We start from the raw sequence: 19,406 nt of genomic DNA on the forward strand, positions 1-19,406 counted from the left end.
TTGAGCTGCGATGACCTTGATGTCTTTACTGCTTAAATTAATTCAAAAACACTATTTCTTTTTCTCTTGCTTCCTTTATTATTTTTTCCTTATTTTTTTTGAATTTTGAAATCTTTTTCCATTACTCTTCCAAATTCACTAGCAATTAATCCTAGAAAGTTTTAGTTTTTTCTTTTTCAATATACATTCACTTAGTTCTCAGATCTCAAACAATAATACATATAATGGAGGGAAACAATGTGCACGTACCTCTATGTTTAATTCAAAAGTGAACTTTTGGAGACGAGACAGTCGGAGTTAGAGTCACACAGTACAACAAACCGTACGGGTAAGAAGATCCAATTTGTTTCTCCGACTCCAACAAAAAAATCTTTGCAGAGAATCTCTTCAAAGATCACGGCAGCGGACGATGTCAATTTGTTACCGGAGCAAATGGATACAAATTGCACAGTTGGAGGAAGAGAAACCAAAGAACGCTTTAGCTTCCTCTCTTAGCCGCATGAACCCCATTACAATTATTTTCACCACGTGGTCTTATATGCACTATCATAAATTGTTTTTGTTGCTTTGGGTCTGTAATCAATCTTCGTACCTCTCCTTCAATGGTTCATAACAAATCAAGTGGGTTAATACACATATTCTAGTTGGATATACGTATAAAAATATACGTACTTTTAATTGATTTTTGGAATTCATTGTTAACCCTTTAACATATTTAATATCATTTAACATTTTATACTCCCTCCGTTTTTTAATATAAGTCATTTTAGAATTGTGCACATAGATTAAGAAATCATTAATTTTTTATATTTTCTAAACAAAAACATCATTAATTATTTACCTAACCACAAATCAACCAATAATAAAATAGAAGGTATATTCTCATTGGTCATATAACATTAAGTGTTAATAAATTTTACATAAAAAACTGAAAACGTCATATAATTTGGAACATAAAAATTTCTCTAAAACGACTTATATAAAAAAACGGAGGGAGTATATTTTACATTAAATTTTGAATTAATTTTTAGCTTCATTGTTATATGGCTAACATATTTAATAATATATAAAAAATATTTATCCAGCATATCTATTAATATAACAATTTATTTTTTGGTTTAGTCTTTTAAATTCAGTATTCGACGGCTAATATATATATAATGATGTATAATAACTAATTTATCCGCCATATCTAATGTGAAATTTTTTGAAAGATTTTAAGGTTGTAACATTTACTTTTATGTTTAAAAATTAACCGTTGAAATTTATTATTACACGGCTAGCATATTTAATAACATGTAACAATTTACTTATCCAGTATATCTACTAATTTATAACAATTTATTTTTCGGTTTAGATTTGTAAATTCATTGTTAGACGTCTAAAATATATATAATACTGTATACCAATTTATTTATCCATGATATCTTATGTAAAATATATCTGGAATTAGTTCTAATGTTTAGTTCAATTTCATGGACATGTTTATCAATATTACGTAAATACCAGCTGTGTATCGTAGTAGTCCAGTGGAAAGCTAACTTGTTAAATCATTATTTAGAGTGTTTGAATTTCTAGAGAAACCATTTTGTATTTTTTTTTAATAATTTTTAATGCATGGCAAAACAGTAAATAACTTCTCTTCTTCTTTTAGTTGCCATGAAAATCTTGCGCAACTTTCACCATTGCTTCATCATAGATTTTATGCATAAGATTTTTTACATCCACTAAAAGTTGCGATGTTTTTTCTTAACGTTCTTGCACTAAATATGTATATCTAACATGTAACATTCGATTCCAAACATTATAAATTTGAAAAATTGATTGCTTTAGTAATCTCCACTGAACTTCAAATCTCAGCCGGAAGAGAAAATACAAAAAATCTTCACTTTTTTAATTTTTTAATTTGTTATGTTCCCCCAACTATTTTTAGTTGCTCAAAAAGCCTCTCAATCTAACAGTAAGCTACGGAAGGACTATTAAGTCATTTCTTCTATTCTGCTTACAATACAAAGCCCACATGTTTTGTATCTTGGGTATTCTCCTAATTACTAATTTCTTTTAGGATTTTGGTACAATTCACTCTATAAAATATACAATGTTTTGGCAAAAATAATTATGATGTGGTTATTATAACTCAGCTTTTTTAAAAAAAATCAAAAACCTTCACAAAAATAAGCATAATTTAAACTCAGTTTTTATGATGCTTCTCAAATTTTATTTTATTTAAATCTTACCAAAATCCAAAAAATTAACATCACAAACTCTACCTTTATAAAAAAAAATTTAAGGAAAAAACCAATAAATGATGCAGAAGATTAGTATTACGCTATTTTTGAAAAATTCTCAAAATTGTTGTTAAGTAAACTTTTAATGGTATTAACTTAGTGTACTCTTTAATATTTATGCAAAATAATTATGATTTAGTTATTATGTACTGTATGTAGTAAGTATATATATTTTGTATTCAAGTCAACAGTATTGTATATTTTGTGAAAACAATGATAAACTGAGAGTACTATTTAAATTCCAAACCAAACGTTAAATACGTAATAGAGGTAATGGAAACAAGCGTTACAGCATTAAATCATCTGTCATGATAGACACTTTATTACTCTCTCCGCTTCATTTTACTTATCGTTCTAAGTTTATGCACACGGATTAAGAAAACATATGATTTTATATATTTCCAAAACAAAAACATAATTACCTATACACCTAACCATATTTCAACCAATAAAAAAATAAAATAGGTAATCTTTTTAATAAATTTTGCATTGAAACTCTAAAACGATACTTATTTTGAAACGAATTTTTTCCCTAAAACGACAAGTAAATCGAAACGGTGGGAGTAATAGCTTCTATAATTCAATTGAATTTGTATATTTATCCAAGCTTTTAGTTAAAAACAAGGGAAAATTTGGAGAAATGCACTCAAATAAGATTATAATTTGAAAACTACACTCTTATTTAAATTTTTGGAAAAATACACTTATATATATATATAAATTTACCTAATTGCCCATTCTTAATATTTCTAATATATTGCTTAAATTTTTTTTTTTAAATCGTAATTTCTAATATATTGTTTAAAAAAATCATACAGAATCTATCTAATATCTTTTTAATATATCTACATAATATCTATTTTTATTATTTTGAAAAACAAAGAAATCAAGACGCATATCGTCTTCTCGTCTTCTCCTCCTCGCCATTTCTGAAACTTTTCTCATTTTTCTCTTAGTTTCACAGATTCTTCCTCTTAGAGGTTTGTAGATTCATGAATCATATTCCAGTTTCTAATTCTGATTCTATTTTATTGTGACAATAAATCTGTTTTATTTTTCTTTTAGGAAAATCATGTTGCATTTGTCTGGAGTTTTAGAAGACTGGAAGATGAATAAAGAATCATGGAGATTCAAGGTGAATACAAGAGAAGGAGGTAAATTATTTACCATTAAAGAAGGATTGAAGTTTGATGAGATGGTTGAGATGGTTCATGAAGATTTTGGTATAAATAGGTTGGGTAATGAGTGTTGTTCAAAAAAAAAAAGTTGGGTAATGAGTTAGAACTTAGCTACGCACTACCAGAATCAATGCTTCGAGATATGCCTAAGGATACACCTCATGTTTTTGTGAACAGTGATAGGCAATTGGTTTCTATGTGTGAAATGTGTAAATTTACGCCTCTGCGTCTTTGCATCTCGGTGAAGAATGGAAACCTAGGGAACCATGATCAAGGTTTCAGTCGTGAAGATACTGCCGTTGATGGAAAAGGGCATGGAAATAAGAATAAGAATGTTGATAGACAGGAGAGTAATCAAGAACCAGAAGTGGAAGTTTCTAATTTTCATGATGCAAAGGTCATTGAAAAGGGTCAATGGTTCAAAAATAAATCAGATCTGTCTTGGAGTATACAAATGCTTTCGATTGAACGCAAATGTTGTCAGCAAGTCAGACAAGAAGTTGTTAGTTGTCAAATGTGTAGATACAAGCTGCAACTGTATGGTTAGAGCTGCCAAGACTAATCCGACAAGCGAGTTTTCTGGGTAACAAAGTACATCAACAAGCATAGATGTTTTTCTAGAAGCACTGGTGGATCGAGAGCTTCTTCCAAAGTTATAAGTAAGCTTCTTTTGCAAAACTTTAGAAATTCAGATCTAAATATGAAACCAGAGTTGATTTCCAGTACTATGAAAAGAGATATGGTCTTGATTCAAAATATTGGAAGATATGGAAAGCTAGGGAAGATGCTCGGACAGAGGTATTAGGTTCTCCAGAAAATAGTTATGCTCAGCTTCCAATATACATGACTGGACTTGTTTATATAAGTTGAAGAAAATAAAATAAAGGGAAATCTATATAAACTTCATGATAAAGTAAAAACAAATCATAATTCACATATTCATCTTTGTTATTATAAAATTTAAATGATAAAATAATATATTTATCTCAACACATATATTTATCTTAAACAAAATAATTTTAGTGTTATTATTTTTAACTATTAATTTCGAATTTATATATTAATTTCGAATTAATATCTTAATATTTGAAATATCTTGGGTAAAAAAGTCAATTATAATTAAAGAAGTGTATTTTTCAAAAAGTAAAATAGAAAATGCAATTATCAAATTTCAAATCCTAAATAGGGTATTTTGCAAATTATCCCTAAAAACAAATAACTTAAAAGACCTAAAAAGGAAAAACACACACACGAGAAAAACTAAAAGCTGAATGGGGCAAAACTTAAATTTAGGATGGGGACATTAATTAGAAACTCAATTAACGAAAGAACAATTTATGAATTTGACTGGGGGCAGCTTGCCCCCTCCTTGATACACGTAGATCCGCCCATGAACGTTTTAATCATTTTAACACATTTCTTGTAAGTCATGAGGTAAAAAATTTGTATTAATTTTATTTTTTTTATATTTATAATTTTAACAGTTTTATTGATATTCAAACAAAGTTACACGTTTATTTTAAAACTTTCGGGAACAAGTTATTAATGAATATTTATATATTAGGTCATCTATTTTTATTTTAGATATTTTATAATTAAATTGACATCTTATATTGAAGACACCTATAGAAAATTCAAGTTTTGGGAAAAAAAATTTCTTTGACTAAATTTATACATGCATTTTGGCCTATAAAGGGGACTTGCAATTAAAATGGTAATCAATTTGAAAGTATATATAATTAGAAATTAGTATATTTTTATTTGGATTTGGGAGCGAATGAACAATCAGGTGGATCATCCGGATGCATAATCTCTCTTACAACAAGATTCCTTGCTCGGTTAATAGTCATGAAACACAAGTAGATATGTTCTTCAAGCTCATCAAGCTCTTCACTGAAGCTCTCTTCACATCTCTTCAACTCTCGGGCCACTTCTTCCCCGCCTCGAACCCGACCCGATCCTCTCCCAGCCCAAAACTCAGCCATGGCTCGTACGTGCTCCACTTCGTCATTAATCCGCGTCACCAACCGGCTTATCGTGTCCAAATCGCGGCTTAAGATGTAAGTACCTTTCGCAGCCACGTCGAGACGAGCCGCAGTTTTCGTTAGCTTATTCCTTAAACCAACCGGTTTGAATCGACCGGTTAAAAGGGTCGGACCGGCTATGAACAAAGCAAAGGCGTGGGAGGCGATGGTAACAATCAACGTAGTGGTTAGAGCCAAAACGAGAAGGCCTGAGCTATGAGTTAGTCCGTTCATGAGCTTGAGTTTGGTTCGTGTCTTGTCTCGGCTCGACTCTATCCGTTTTAGCAGGCTTAAGCAGCCGGTTCTGGTTAACTGGATCCGAGAACCTGACGAGATAAACGGGTCGAACCATCTTGATAGCTCCGTGAATTGGTCAAGGAAAGCCAACGAATTATGTGTCTCCGACTGAAATTTCGGTTTCGGAGATTCGTACTTAGAACGGAGACGATGAATGTTTTTAAGTAATAGCGTGCAAAGCAAGAAAGCGTTTGCCGTCTCCAAGAAGTAATCGGAAAGAAGAGTACGGGTGGGTCGTCCGACCCGGGATAGAACCAGGATCTTAGTAACGGTGTTCGGATCCGGTTCTAGCAGGTTATGTGCGAAGAGGCGGTATGACATGAGACGAGCTGACGTGGAGGATGATTCGATCGGTGAAGAAGGAGGAGACAAGGTGGACTTTTTGCGGTTTAAACTAATGACACGTGTCCAGAACTGATTGTATGATTCTGTGCGGAAGGCGTTTGCATATTCTTCTCTGACGTCCACGTCATCACCATCTTTGGGACTTGAATTTCCCGAAGCTGTATCAATATATAGAGAACGTTGTAGTAAAAACATCAGTGGTAACAAAAAATGGAACGTGAATTTAAAAACCTGAGGATGCAAGAAGCCTTTTGATCTTTGATGAAACTTTTATGCCCATTATATTCCTTGAGATCATGGATGAAGCAAAATCTATTTTATCTTCGAGTAGAGAGCTTTTGGTTTATGATGTTGGGTGAAGAAACTGAGAACGAGAAGAAGAAGATGGTTTGATTTTATTATGTAGTTCGTCATGTGACATATTTATCAGAAACGAAAGGTAAATAAAAGAAATATTTGTTTAGATTGCAAGAAATAGGGATATCCAAGGATTTTGATGGGAAACTATTAGTTTTATTAGTACTTGTAGTGGGAGTGAAGAAATATAGAGAAGTCGATGCTTCTATTGCAAGTAATGTAAAAGAGGGCATCCAAGTGAATACAACAAGTCATCAACAGCGTTTCCTATCCATTCATTGCACTTTTATGGAAAGTCTTTACGCAAACCCATAGGACCATGCTTGCCAAATTTGGAAGGTGCGGTAGAGAGCTTATCCAATTTCGTTTTCATCTAGATCTTTGAAGTTTTCTATTCCTGTTTGATTATGAGAATTAGACACCCCGACCATGAAGAATAAAGAGTTAGCGAATAACGTAATTCATATAATAAGTTGATCGTTAATTCGTGAAGCGTGAACGTCAATACACCTTTTGAATAAACATGAACAAAACATGCAAACGATATGTCCTGACTCGCTAACCAACGTAACTCAAAGTTTCCAAGACCCAAAGAGTCGTAATAGAGGAATGTGTTGCTGCTACAAGAAAGACTAAGGAACGGGACCAAAAGAACAAGTTATTTTCCGGTGAACCAGCGAAAACGAAGACAGGGATAAAGAGAGATAATTAACGCTTGACCGCCACTGGAAATAATCAATCTAACCAGACATACTGACAACAGCTGAAGAACATTATAACCAGATTTTACAATGCGTTTAGTATCTTGCTTACCGGCTCCAAGTGCTGTCCGCATATGTGGATCCCAGTTTTGCAATGCCCTACTGATATACCCAGTTGAAATAGCTCCAATTTGACCTTTATACCAAAAGTTTTTGAGTACAGATTAAATGCTTGGAAGTTTGTTTATTTGCATAAAGAGACGGCAATATCATGTGTACTAAATGGAGCAACGAGTGATTATAATCGAAAAGGTGATCTAAGGGGGTTTTTACCTGTAGATCCACCGCCATTAACAGTGCACTTAATATCCCAGCTATCTAAGGTTTTGGTTTCAGCAAGCGGGCGTGATCAAACATAAGGAGATAGACATTTTTCACCAACTAATTGCATGAGATCCTCACCACTGTCTTAATGGTTGTACCTGTCTTCAGCCGGCCTTTTCAGGCAGAGTCATCTGCAGATGCTTATCCAGAAAAGAAAATAAAAAGTCTCCAGTAAACATAATCAAACCAGTTAAAGACATCTAATCAGCGCAGTACTAGCTGATAATTTGAGCTTGAAACAACTGAAATATTCACATGTGAGGGCTTTCGATTCATCAACCTTGCTAGTCATAATGTTTATGTCATTCCATGTAAGTATTTTCAAAGAAAATTTAAATTTGATCCTACTGATGACAAAACATACAAATACTCACCAGCTCACATCAAATCGAATTCAGAAAATGTGAAACAAAAGAGACACAATCAGAGTGCATGTGTGTTGGTCGTCAACTTGTATGATGAAAGTAACAACCAAACAAAGTGCAAGAGGCTCTCTCCCTCTCTCTCTCTCAGCTTTGGATTCAGGATTAAGGGTCTGTATGGTATGGGTGGAGAAGGTACAATCACAAATCCAGCATCTTGTGCCTACTCAGCCCATACATACAGACACTTAATCCCTGAAACCATCCATCTAATAGAAATTATCTTTCTCCGACGATTCGATCCTCCAGTTTCTCGATCCCCAACCGCCTCCGTAGCTCTTAACCCTCCATCTATCGACCTAGATTCAGATCCCGAGTAAGTCGGTGACTGTTATTTCTTTGATGAGACTGGCCCATTAGTTATCTGGCCCAATGGCCCAACACACATAAAATTACTAATAAAAATTACCCCGATTCGTCGTCCAAGTGAAATTACACGGTTCGGGTTTAACCCTAATAGAAAAAAGGAAATAGAAAGAGAATAAAAAAGGTAACTTGAGTCCCACCCAACTCATTCCCCGCTTTCGTTTTGTTTTCATCACTTTAACAAGCACGAAGTTGCCAATTCTCCATATCTACGTTCGAAACCACCTTCTCCATAGAAGAATATGGCTAAGATTACTCTGAGGGTTGTTAGAAAGCCCAACTTGATGAAGAAGAAGAAGCAGCAGAAGAATACTAGCATCTCTGTCAAAGAGATAACCAAAGCATCTTTCGAGACCGCCCTTCCGAAGAAACCTTCCGCCCACAAAACCCTAGACGACGACGATAACAACAAAGGTAGAATCAATTCGTCCTCGTGGGTTAAATCTCTCTTACTCGGAAGAGGAGCCTACGGTTCGGTTTATCTAGGTACCAGTAAGAGCAAGACACACCAAACCGGTGAAAGAGCCATCAAAACTGCTGAGCTTTCTCACGCTTCAAGCCTCATGGACGAAGGCAGGATCATGATCCGCTTACAATCGCCTTTCATTGTCCGTTGCTACGGCGACGAGATCGCACGCGAGGACTGTTCTACGCAATACAATCTGATTCTCGAGTATTGCTCTGGCAAAACCATTGCCGACTTGATCGAGGATAACCACGGCGAGCTACTTGAGTCGGAGGCCAAAGTTTTCGCTAGAGATGTCTTGTCTGGTCTCACTTACATCCACGACAGAAACATCGTTCACTGCGACATCAAACCCGACAACCTCTTACTCTCCCCTACCGCTGTCCGGTTCAGGTCTACTGGGTACTTGACCAAGATTGGGGATTTTGGATTAGCTATGGAGAAAGGGTCGCTCGATTACGGTAACGGATACGGCCACAAGAGAGGCACCACGAGGTACATAGCTCCGGAGCTTATTGGGCAGGGCTTTGTGGACTTTGGAGTGGACGTGTGGGCCTTTGGATGCACGGTCTTGGAGATGTTATCCGGAACATCAGTTTGGGGAGAATATGGTGATCTTGCTTTTGATGATTGGGTCAATCTCATTGGCCACAGCGATCGCATGCCTCATGTACCGGCTTGGTTATCTAAAGAAGCACTAGATTTCTTGAGCAGATGCTTGGAGAGAGACGTTAACAAGAGGTGGTCTACGCATGAACTCAAGAACCATCCTTTTGTTCTGCTATGAGGAAGGCCAAGAAGATAAACTAATTGATTGATGTTTAATGTTCTTTCAATTGTTTGGAACAGTTTTGTATTCTTCTCGTATATGATATGTTTTGTCGTTTGGTATAAAGCCTTGTAACTGCTACTTGTATTGTCTTCTAATTGCTATATGTACCACTTTGAGTTTTGTTATTTATTCATTATTAGTATACAATTCCAGAACCAATTCTCTATAATGAATGATTGTTATAAAAGAGATCCAATTCTGTGTCTGAAGAAACCATTACAAAGAGGCAAACGAACATGAGAAACCATATTTTATGGAAAGTCTTTACGCAAACTCATTGGTCAATATTTGTCAAATTTGGAAGGTGGGTAGAGAGTTTATCCAGTTTGTATCCAATTTAGTTATAATATATATTGAAATTACATAAACCAAATGAAATCAATTCTTGTTTAATTATGAGAATTGGACACCCCTTACCATGATTCTATCAAATTCATGTATGTTGATCATTATCAATGCACCTTTTGAAGAAACAGAAACAAAAACATACAAACTATGTGTCCTGACTCACAAACCAAACGCCACTCAAGTTTCCCAGACTCGAGAGTCGTAGTAGAGGAATGTGTTGGTGCAAGAAAGACTAAGAAACAACAAGTTATTTTGCGGTGATTCTTCCAAACCCGGTAATAAGTAGATGAACCAATGAAAATGAAGAGAGAGAGACAAAGAGAAAGACATCGCATGGATTTAACGCTTGACCCATTGGAAACTCTTTCTTGCCTTAGCTTTTCCAGGTTTCTTCCTTTCCACAACTCGAGAGTCTCTTGTCAAAAAACCAGCTGCAAACATATATCCAAGATTAAAAATAAGATGGTGATCATCAAGAACAATCAATCTAACCGAACAATACTGCCTATCAAATGGAAACATCTGAGTCATCGATAAGACAACATGATGTATCTCTGCTGAAGAACATTATACAAAGATTTTATAATGCGCTTAGTATCTTGCTTACCAGCTCGGAGTGCTGTCCTCATATCTGGTTCCCAGTTTTGCAATGCCCTACTGATACCCAACTGAATAGCTCCAACTTGACCTTTGAACCAAACATTTTGAGAACACAGTTGACCACGGTTAAATGCTTATAAGCTTATTAATTTGAGCAACGAGTGACTATAACACATGAAGAGGTGATCGTTGAGAGGATTTTACCTGTAGTTCCACCGCCAGTAACAGTGCAGTTGATATCCCAACTACCTAAGGTTTTGGTTTCAGCAAGCGGGCGGAGAAGAGCGGCACGGTGATCAAGCATAGGGAAATAGACATCGAACTCTTTGTCGTTAACAAGGAACTTTCCTTTGCCAGGAACAATCCAAACACGAGCAATGCTGCATTTTCTTCTCCCGGTTCCATAGGCTCTCCCAGCTTCATCCACTTGCCTCACCCTTGCTTTAGCAATCTCCTCTTGCATCTGGAGTTCTATCTCAGCTCTTGACGACTTCTTAGAACTCTTCTCACGTCGCAGGTTTTCAATCTCAGTCAGAGGAGGCAACCCTTGGACCCCTTGGAAATCCTTCAAGGCTATCAAACTATCTAGCATTTCGTCTGTTATACCGGACTTTGCAATCAGGTCTCCAAACGCTCGATCAGGACCTACGACAATAGAGTAAGTTCCAAATCAGTAAAGCTGAAAAACCATCTCCTTAATTCACTAGACTGAGCATTGTTAAGCTTTAAGAACCACATTATCCACTTCAAGCAGAACTCTATTTAACCAAATGCTCCTCCTTCTTAAACATCAGAGTTCAGTATACCGTCCATACAGCAATCATGCCTAACACAATATTGCTACTATCTTGAATAATCATCAAATCCAAATCAAAGTCATGTGATCAGATTTGCATCATTTGAGCCCGATTCCAAATGTAGACACTTTTTTAAGAAGCAGCTAGCAAAGTTGAGGACTTTGACCTTTGATAACCTCAGTGAGCTCTTTCTCTTCCTTTTCAAACAGTTCCTTCTTGGCACGCTCTTCTTCCTCATTCACCAAGCTGTTATCAAAGCTAACAGGCATCTCGCCGCTAGTATCAAACACAACCTTACCATCTTCCTCGTCCTCCTTCAAATCCCAAGGCTTAGAGGACACATCCCATCCACTGGATTTCACATCTCCAAAACCATTCGACACATCACCGAACACGGCTTTCTCATCTCCTTCCTCCTTCATATTCCATCGCTTAGGCTCCTCCTTAGGCCATTTGCCATCCCCACCAGGTGACCCGGATTCGAAGGAAGAGAAAGGATCGGACTTGCCATCGTTTACGCCAGAAAAACTCCACGGCGCGTCATTTCGATTACCCCCATTCCCGTTGTCATTTCCTCCGCCGCCGCCGCTACTGTTGGTGGAAAGCGGACGGATAAAGGAGGAGAAGATCTGAGAGTTGGATTTGGATGAAACTAGGGTTGCGAGACGGAGATTCGAAGATCTCAGGAACAAACGAGGGAGCATGATGTGATGTATGAAGGAGAGAGATTTGTGGGAAACAAAGTTGTTGCAGATGTTCCAAGAGGAAGAACGGTTAGGGTTTTACTTTACTTAAAAACTCTCAACGCTAACTAACCAGTCCGGTTTAATCAGGTTTATTCCGGTTTGGTTAGCAGTCAAAAATTATTCCTTTATTTTTTTTTCTCCATACATATATATATATTTCTCTCTCTCTGCTTCGGCTTCGGCTCCGTCGAGGTTTTTGCGTCTTCCGGAGATTGAAATCGCCGCCCTTAGTCCGTTCAGCTGAATCGAGATGGTTTACATAGTTTCGTGGGACGAATTCGTAGATCGATCTGTTCAGCTTTTCCGAGCTGATCCCGAATCTGTACGTTCTCTCGATTTCGTTCGTCACTGTTTCCCTGGGCTTGTAGTTTAGATTATAATCCGTAGATTTTATTGTATTTAGTATTCGATAGCTGATTTTGAGTTGCCTCTTGTTTGGTGGCTATTCGATAGAGATGGTTTTGTTATTGATGAATTGGATTCAATGCAGACCCGGTATGTCGTCAAGTATAGACACTGCGATGGCAAGTTGGTTCTTAAGGTTACTGATAACAAAGAGGTATGTGTCTTCTTCTCTGTGTTTTGTATTGGTTCCGGATGATAGTTTTGATGCTTTGGTTTGGAGGATGTTAATTTAGGGGTTTTCTATGATGATTTAGCTTGGGGAATGTGATTGCTCATATGCTACGTTTTTAGTATTTCTTTTGTCTTTTGCTGGCGATGAGTTAAATAAGCAGATATATTTCACTATTCATAGCACTTGTTCTTGTTGAAACATGTTTCTGTTTATTAGTCAAAGTGCTATGCTCTTTAGACCTCTTTGTGGTTACTTATAGTTTGCATCAACGTCTCTCTGCTTAATTAGCTCCTCATTGTTCTAGCTTTCTTGTTTCATCCTGTTTTATGTGAAGCATATGATATATTTATTTAATACTTCTTTTTTCTTTAACTTAGTGTCTCAAATTCAAGACAGACCAAGCACAAGAAGCGAAGAAGATGGAGAAACTGAATAACATATTTTTCACACTCATGGCCAGAGGACCTGATGGTAAGAAGAATGGAAGTTCATGGTTTAATGTCACTTAAACTTTTGAAAAGGAATTTTCCTTTTGTGTGTTTGTTGTAGCAATGGCTTTGTAGCTTACTTTTTTAGTTTATTTATGTGTTGGCTGTTGTATAATGCAGTTGATCTCTCTGAAGTCACCGGCAAAGAACCGATGGAGACGCAGCCTGCCAAGAAAGGGAGAGGAAGGAAGCAATAAGTCTCGTGAATCTGTATTTTCTATGTTCTTTTCCTCATATTTGGTATCAAGATTTTGATCCATTTTTTTGTTAAATATTTTGAGATGGATTTTTAAGTAACGTTTTTGCGTTTGAACTCTTTTTGTTATCCAAGTTATTTACATTGAAATAATTTATTTTTAAGTTTTCAAAGAGTATGGAAACAATATGCAATACTATCACCCCCATGTCATTATTTGTAGTTTTGTTAAGACTTTTTTTTTTTTAAACCAGTCAATACGATCATTTGGTGATATATTTTTGGTATTCGGTGCCTGTCATAAATTTGAATCAGAATAGACAGCAGGCATTCAGAATATGTAAATGTTTTTGAATAATTATGTTATTGATATGATGCTGGTTATAAATGTATATATGCAAAAGCAATTAGAATCATGGACAATATAACCCATCCTATGGATGGAACAGCCTAATGGCGGCTAAACAGATTCTCGACAAGGGGATAACAAGAACGATAGGAACGGGGGCAGAGACAAAGGTCTAGGAAGATGTCTGGATACCAACCATCCCTGCTAAGCCTGCTCAACCAAAGTCTAGAATCATCGATATGATCTTAAAGTACATCACCTGATTGACTTTGACAGGAAAGAGTGGAACGTTGCCTTCATTATCGAGCCACAAATTCAGGCCTCTATACGGTGAAGTTTGGGTATGCGATTGCGGTGGAACAAAGACGCACAAGGCAGCTGGTGGAGATGAAGGAACCAAGTGCAAATGCTTTAAAGACTGAAGTTTGGAAGTTAAAAGCACCGAGAAAGATGAAGCACTTCCTCTGGCAAGCATTATCAGGATATGTAGCAGTTGCGAGTACACTGACTGAGCGCCACTGTGGTTCTGATCCTGTCTGTCAATGATGTGGAGCAGAATGAGAAACCATCAACCATATATTATCTTCGAGCGTCCACCGGCTGTCCAATATTGGACTTTGTCAACTATTTCATCATCTCTGGTTATTTTCCCGAGTTCTTCTATCTATGATAACCTTGACCCACTCTCCTCGGGTGGGCTAGAGACACGAGCGCCTATTCCAGCAATGCATCAATCGTCCCATGGTTGGTATGGTACATATGGAACCGCAACGACAAATGCTTCAACAATGAACTCCGGGGAACAGGAAGTACGAAACGGCAACAGAGGCACGTGTTCCAACACACCGCTGGAAGTGATGCTTCATGGTCAGAATCGGATAATGGAGCCGGTCTGGGTTTCATCCTGCTAGATGGGGATACATATGTCATCACCGGGATGAGGAAACGAGGTCAAGCTAAGTCCCCTATTCATGCGGAAGTAGAGAGCCTCCTTTGGGCTATGGAAGAGGTGAGTGGTCGCGGTTTTCAGCAAGTGAGCTTTGAATCAGAAAAATTGTTCTTCTTCGATATACATTCCAAGAGTTACTTACCCCCACAAAAATTATTCTTCTTCGGTATACATTCCAAGTAGAGATGTCAAATGGGCTCTCCATGTACAATGGGCATTTCCAAATGGGCAAATCAGTTTATTGGACATTATTTTTTAAGTCCGTACCAAGTCCAAATTGTCCACACCCAAAATGGACCATTTCAAATGGGCTTTCCGCAGAGTCCAATTAAAAAATTAGTGTTAACATACAAAAATTCATATTTAATATTTCATTATGTTTTGTAGAATACAAAAGCATAGATACGATTTTAGCGGGAAATCTCGATTTACGGTTTTGACCGAAAATCTCAATTTACGGTTTTGAAGGGAAATCTCGATTTTACGGTTTTGGCGGGAAATCTCGATTTTACGGTTTTGGCGGGAAATCTCGATTTTACGGTTTTGAAGGGAAAACTAGATTTTACTGTTTTAGCGGGAAAATTCGATTTTACGGTTTTGACAGAAAACTAGATTTACGGTTTTGGCGGAAAATCTTGATTTTACGGTTTTGGCGGAAAAACTTGAAAATTCGATTTTACGGTTTTGGCGGGAAAACTAGATTTACGGTTTTGACGGGAAATCTCGGTTTTACGGTTTTGGCGGAAAACGCGATTTTATGGGTTTAACGTGAAAATGTGATTTTGGCGAGAAAACGTGATTTGAAAAAAATATAATGTTACGGTTTTGGCGGAAAACATGATTTTTTCCCCAAATACATTAACCCTAGATATTTTTAAAATTTGTGCCGCCCAGTGTCCATCTGGTTTTGCCCATTTGGGTATGGGTGTATTTGGGTCTCGCCCATTTGGACAAAACAAAATTACGGTCAAATATGGGCATGTCCATATTGATTTGGACATGGGTTACCCATGGACAGCACACCCATTTGACATCCCTACAAGCAGCAGTGCACACTTTATGGAGAGAGCGGAACTCATGTCAACATGGTGAACAGCCAAGAAATGTGTGATGTCTGATAAAATTTGTGGACAAAACAATGCGGCTCAGGTTGCTTTCCGTTCAAGGAAAAGGACACAAGCATCTCGAAGAGGGTTTGATCACTTGTTTTGGGACACGACAAGTGTAACGCCCCGATTCCCCGGGGTCCGACCGGGTTACCGAAAAAGGGGTTATGGACACGTGTCTACTCATTTATACAACCCTACGTGTTCCGTTACTGGTCCCAAGAGTCGATGGACGCATAAACTTCTTTGAAATACCGTCACACCCATATCCATATACTTCTACTTACAGTCCTGCGCACAGGGAAATGGAAAGGGAGGAAATGAGCAACAAGTTACTCAGTGAAGTGACTCTAGACCAGCCTGCCCGCATGACTCTTTATACTACTCTATGCGGGAACTAGGGCTGACTAGCCACTACAATCAATAAATGCAACCTAACATTTCCTAACATCATCATTACCAATCATTCACAGTTCTCTACATTTCTAACAACCTAACGATCACCCAATACAATGATCTCACTCATTGTCACACACATCAATCCATAGACTCTGACCGACTCAACATACACGACCGTCTTGAACCTATGACATCAATACGCTTTTTATATCCCGCCTCTCGCGGTAGGCACGTTTTTATATCCCGCCTCTCGTGGCTGGCACATCTCCTCGCTTCCCATGGGTAGCTCTCGTTAAGCCACTACCCCACAGGTTCATGTGGGTGCCTCGTTAGGCACTACCCCACAAGTTCCTATAGGTGCCTAGCGTAAAGCTACTACCCCCATGTTTTACATATCTTAGACTCTAGACGCCCACCCGTTCTTGGTGGTCCAAACAGGACATCAAGCAGGTTTATTGACACATTCACTTTCTTATTCTCAATCTCATTCTCCATCATGTTCACTTTCTCATCCACGTTATTCACTTCTCATTTCTTATTCAGTCTCACATTCTCATACATTTAGACTCTTACTCATACACATTCACTAGACGCCACCCGTTATCAGTGTCTCACACAATACACATCACATTCTCAAACACAACAGCTGATGCCAAAGGACATCCTATTCACATACATCAAGTACTTACACTAGATTCAAATGACAGATCTATCATCCTACATATTAACTTCTTTCTAGCAACTTAGCTTTCATTCACAATCAACATATGGGACTACACAAGCCAATCACACAAACATCAATTATTAATCAATCATCATAGCAACACCAGACAGTCCATTAAGTCTCATTTAACAGTATGAGGGTTCTTATGCATCATGATCCATTCATCTATCATCCAAGCAGTAAACATGATCTATCAACCTAGCTCTCAAACATGAACTATTCAATCCTTACTCCAACATAAAGGAGTATACAGGGTCATAAGAGAAGATTGGGTTCAAGACACTCCACCTTAGCCTAGATCTGGATATGGATCTGGAACAAGGAAACAAGAGAGAGACGAGATCTGACCACCACCACCAATCGGCTGCGACCACCACCACCACCACACGACGCCGGCGAGGAGGAGGGAGAGAGAGAGGCGACACGGAGAAGAGAGAGAGGCTAGGGTTTTCAGTCTCTGGGATTTCCCGACAGAGCTTCGCTGCAGTTTCTGAATGAGACAGAAGAATTAATTTCAAACTCATGAGTCTATAGGTTTTGACAGAATTAATTTCATAAAGAGTATTATAGGTTTTGACAGAATTAATTCTTTTAATTCTTTTAATGATGCACTTGATATATATGTATTATAGGTTTTGACAGAATTAATTTCAAACTCATTAAGAAAAGCACGTAGGGACATACATTTATTGTTTTTTATTTATTTATTTGGGGGTATCACATATGGAAAGACTCAGAATAATTTTCAAGTAGAGTTGAATATTACGGATGAGCCTCTTTACATGTATTCAAATGAGGCCGAAAGTATGGCACTATACCCGCATGGACATCCATTGATTGTTATATTAATGAATATGGTGTTTTACAGGAGAAAACCACAAAAGAGATTAAAATCGTTGCACTGAACTTGTGGAAGAGTCTTAAAGAACAATTGATGAAGAGGCCTCTCCCTTCTCCTTTTCCTATCGTTACAGAATTCCTAAACCTCTCAAGGGTCACCGAGGTTTTCTACAAAGAAAGTGGCATATTCACACATCCTGAGTTGACGCAAGATTATGTGATTTTTTGTTCCAGGACAAGATACGCATTTGATAGGAAACCTACGACTGTACTAGTGGTTCACGGTTTTTTTATGTCGTGTCCAAAATAAATGGCTTTATTAGATCACATTAATCAAATTTGTATCGGCCTTAATTATTTGTTTTTCTTTTTGCTAACTAATAAAAAATAAGAATATATTTTGTCTGATATACATGACTGTCCTTGGCACCTTGCTCACATGATCACATATATTTTGTGTGGTACAAATCCTAGTCCCTAGATGAGTGGATCATATCCATTTAATCCATGTTGTATCTAAATTTGTTGTGTATAAATGATTGTCGTTTGCCCACATATATATGTTTTGTGTGATATAAAATCCTAAATGAGCGAATGAGCCATTTAATCTATTGTGTAGTTAAGTTTTTCTTAAATTAATACTTCACTTTGAACCAAGTGCTTCAAGTAGTGGTTTAGGTATGTAACTTAGTGGATAGAGCGTAAACTTGCATCTCCCATATTTGTAAAATCTATTAGATGTACATGTGCTTCACCATCCGTACGTATTTGATATTTTTCATGATAAAATGGAAAGGGTCATAAGAACCCATTGCTTATGACCATGCAGATAAGAACCAATATTATGGTCATGATATTATTCTGTTATTCTGTTTTTTTTTTCATTTTGCTTTCTTTTTGAAAATATTTTATATAAAATTATACACTAATCAATAAAAATTGATGTTAAGATGATTAGTAGATTAATAGACTTAGTTGTTAATGATCAATATATTAGGAAATGAATGTTTAGCAAATTGACTAATTAATAAAGTAACTAATACCATACAAGTAGACTAACCTTCCTACTGTGTTCAATGTTCTAGACTGGTGGAAAGGAATGTCTACATGCAGACACATAGGGTAGAGACAACATGTAGGGGATACCAATAATGTGCTTCAAAAATGCTTCAGTACTGAGATACTTTATAAATAAAGGCACTGAATTATATTGAATTACATGAAAATAGTTTTTTTGAACTATTGTTTACATAAATATTTATTTTAGGTTTTAACGCACACTTTTACTAATTTTCATAATAGTTTTGGTATAAACGCCTGAACCTAATAACTTGACCCAAACCAGACGTGAGTACGGGGGTGATTGGTAGTTGCTGTAGGTGCTGTCCACAGCCATATTTATTTCTAAAGCACCAAATTCAGAGCAATCAAGCTTTAAATTTTTTTTTGAAACCACAGCTCTAGAAATAACCTACAGCTGTACAAGTGCTCTGCAGAGCCAAATATCCAAAGCAATTTTTTAGTGCTTTCATAAAATTCTACAACAATAAAATTTAAAGCCACAGCAAAAAATCTACAGATTTTTTTCTACAGCAAAAATTTTAAAGCTACAGCCATTACCAATCGG

General features: G+C 36.8%; 4 protein-coding genes across 4 annotated transcripts; 2 read left to right on the forward strand and 2 right to left on the reverse strand.

Annotated features, from left to right (window-relative positions):
• Nucleotides 1-5,105: 5,105 nt before the first annotated feature.
• LOC106449022 (UPF0496 protein At3g49070) lies at nucleotides 5,106-8,316 on the reverse strand. Its single transcript, XM_013890824.3, has 4 exons — nucleotides 7,524-8,316; nucleotides 7,303-7,386; nucleotides 6,364-6,886; nucleotides 5,106-6,290 (listed from the first exon to the last, which is right to left on the reverse strand). The coding sequence occupies exons 3-4, from the start codon at nucleotides 6,428-6,430 to the stop codon at nucleotides 5,224-5,226; spliced, it is 1,134 nt and encodes a 377-aa protein (XP_013746278.2). The 5' UTR covers nucleotides 6,431-6,886; nucleotides 7,303-7,386; nucleotides 7,524-8,316; the 3' UTR covers nucleotides 5,106-5,223.
• Nucleotides 8,317-8,409: 93 nt separating this feature from the next.
• On the forward strand, nucleotides 8,410-10,323 carry LOC106449024 (mitogen-activated protein kinase kinase kinase 17-like). Its single transcript, XM_013890825.3, has one exon. It carries the CDS (start codon nucleotides 8,605-8,607, stop codon nucleotides 9,613-9,615), a length of 1,011 nt encoding a protein of 336 aa, XP_013746279.2. The 5' UTR covers nucleotides 8,410-8,604; the 3' UTR covers nucleotides 9,616-10,323.
• LOC106444910 (30S ribosomal protein S9, mitochondrial) lies at nucleotides 10,034-12,176 on the reverse strand. The gene is made up of 4 exons (XM_013886345.3): nucleotides 11,572-12,176; nucleotides 10,813-11,253; nucleotides 10,616-10,696; nucleotides 10,034-10,439 (listed from the first exon to the last, which is right to left on the reverse strand). Exons 1-4 carry the CDS (start codon nucleotides 12,107-12,109, stop codon nucleotides 10,348-10,350), a joined length of 1,152 nt encoding a protein of 383 aa, XP_013741799.1. The 5' UTR covers nucleotides 12,110-12,176; the 3' UTR covers nucleotides 10,034-10,347.
• A 120-nt stretch (nucleotides 12,177-12,296) lies between these two features.
• Nucleotides 12,297-13,585, forward strand: LOC106449025 (signal recognition particle 9 kDa protein). Its single transcript, XM_013890827.3, has 4 exons — nucleotides 12,297-12,473; nucleotides 12,642-12,710; nucleotides 13,106-13,199; nucleotides 13,337-13,585. The coding sequence occupies exons 1-4, from the start codon at nucleotides 12,402-12,404 to the stop codon at nucleotides 13,411-13,413; spliced, it is 312 nt and encodes a 103-aa protein (XP_013746281.2). The 5' UTR covers nucleotides 12,297-12,401; the 3' UTR covers nucleotides 13,414-13,585.
• Nucleotides 13,586-19,406: the final 5,821 nt, after the last annotated feature.

Source organism: Brassica napus, chromosome C8 (assembly GCF_020379485.1).
Source record: "Brassica napus cultivar Da-Ae chromosome C8, Da-Ae, whole genome shotgun sequence".
Taxonomy (NCBI): Eukaryota; Viridiplantae; Streptophyta; class Magnoliopsida; order Brassicales; family Brassicaceae; genus Brassica; species Brassica napus.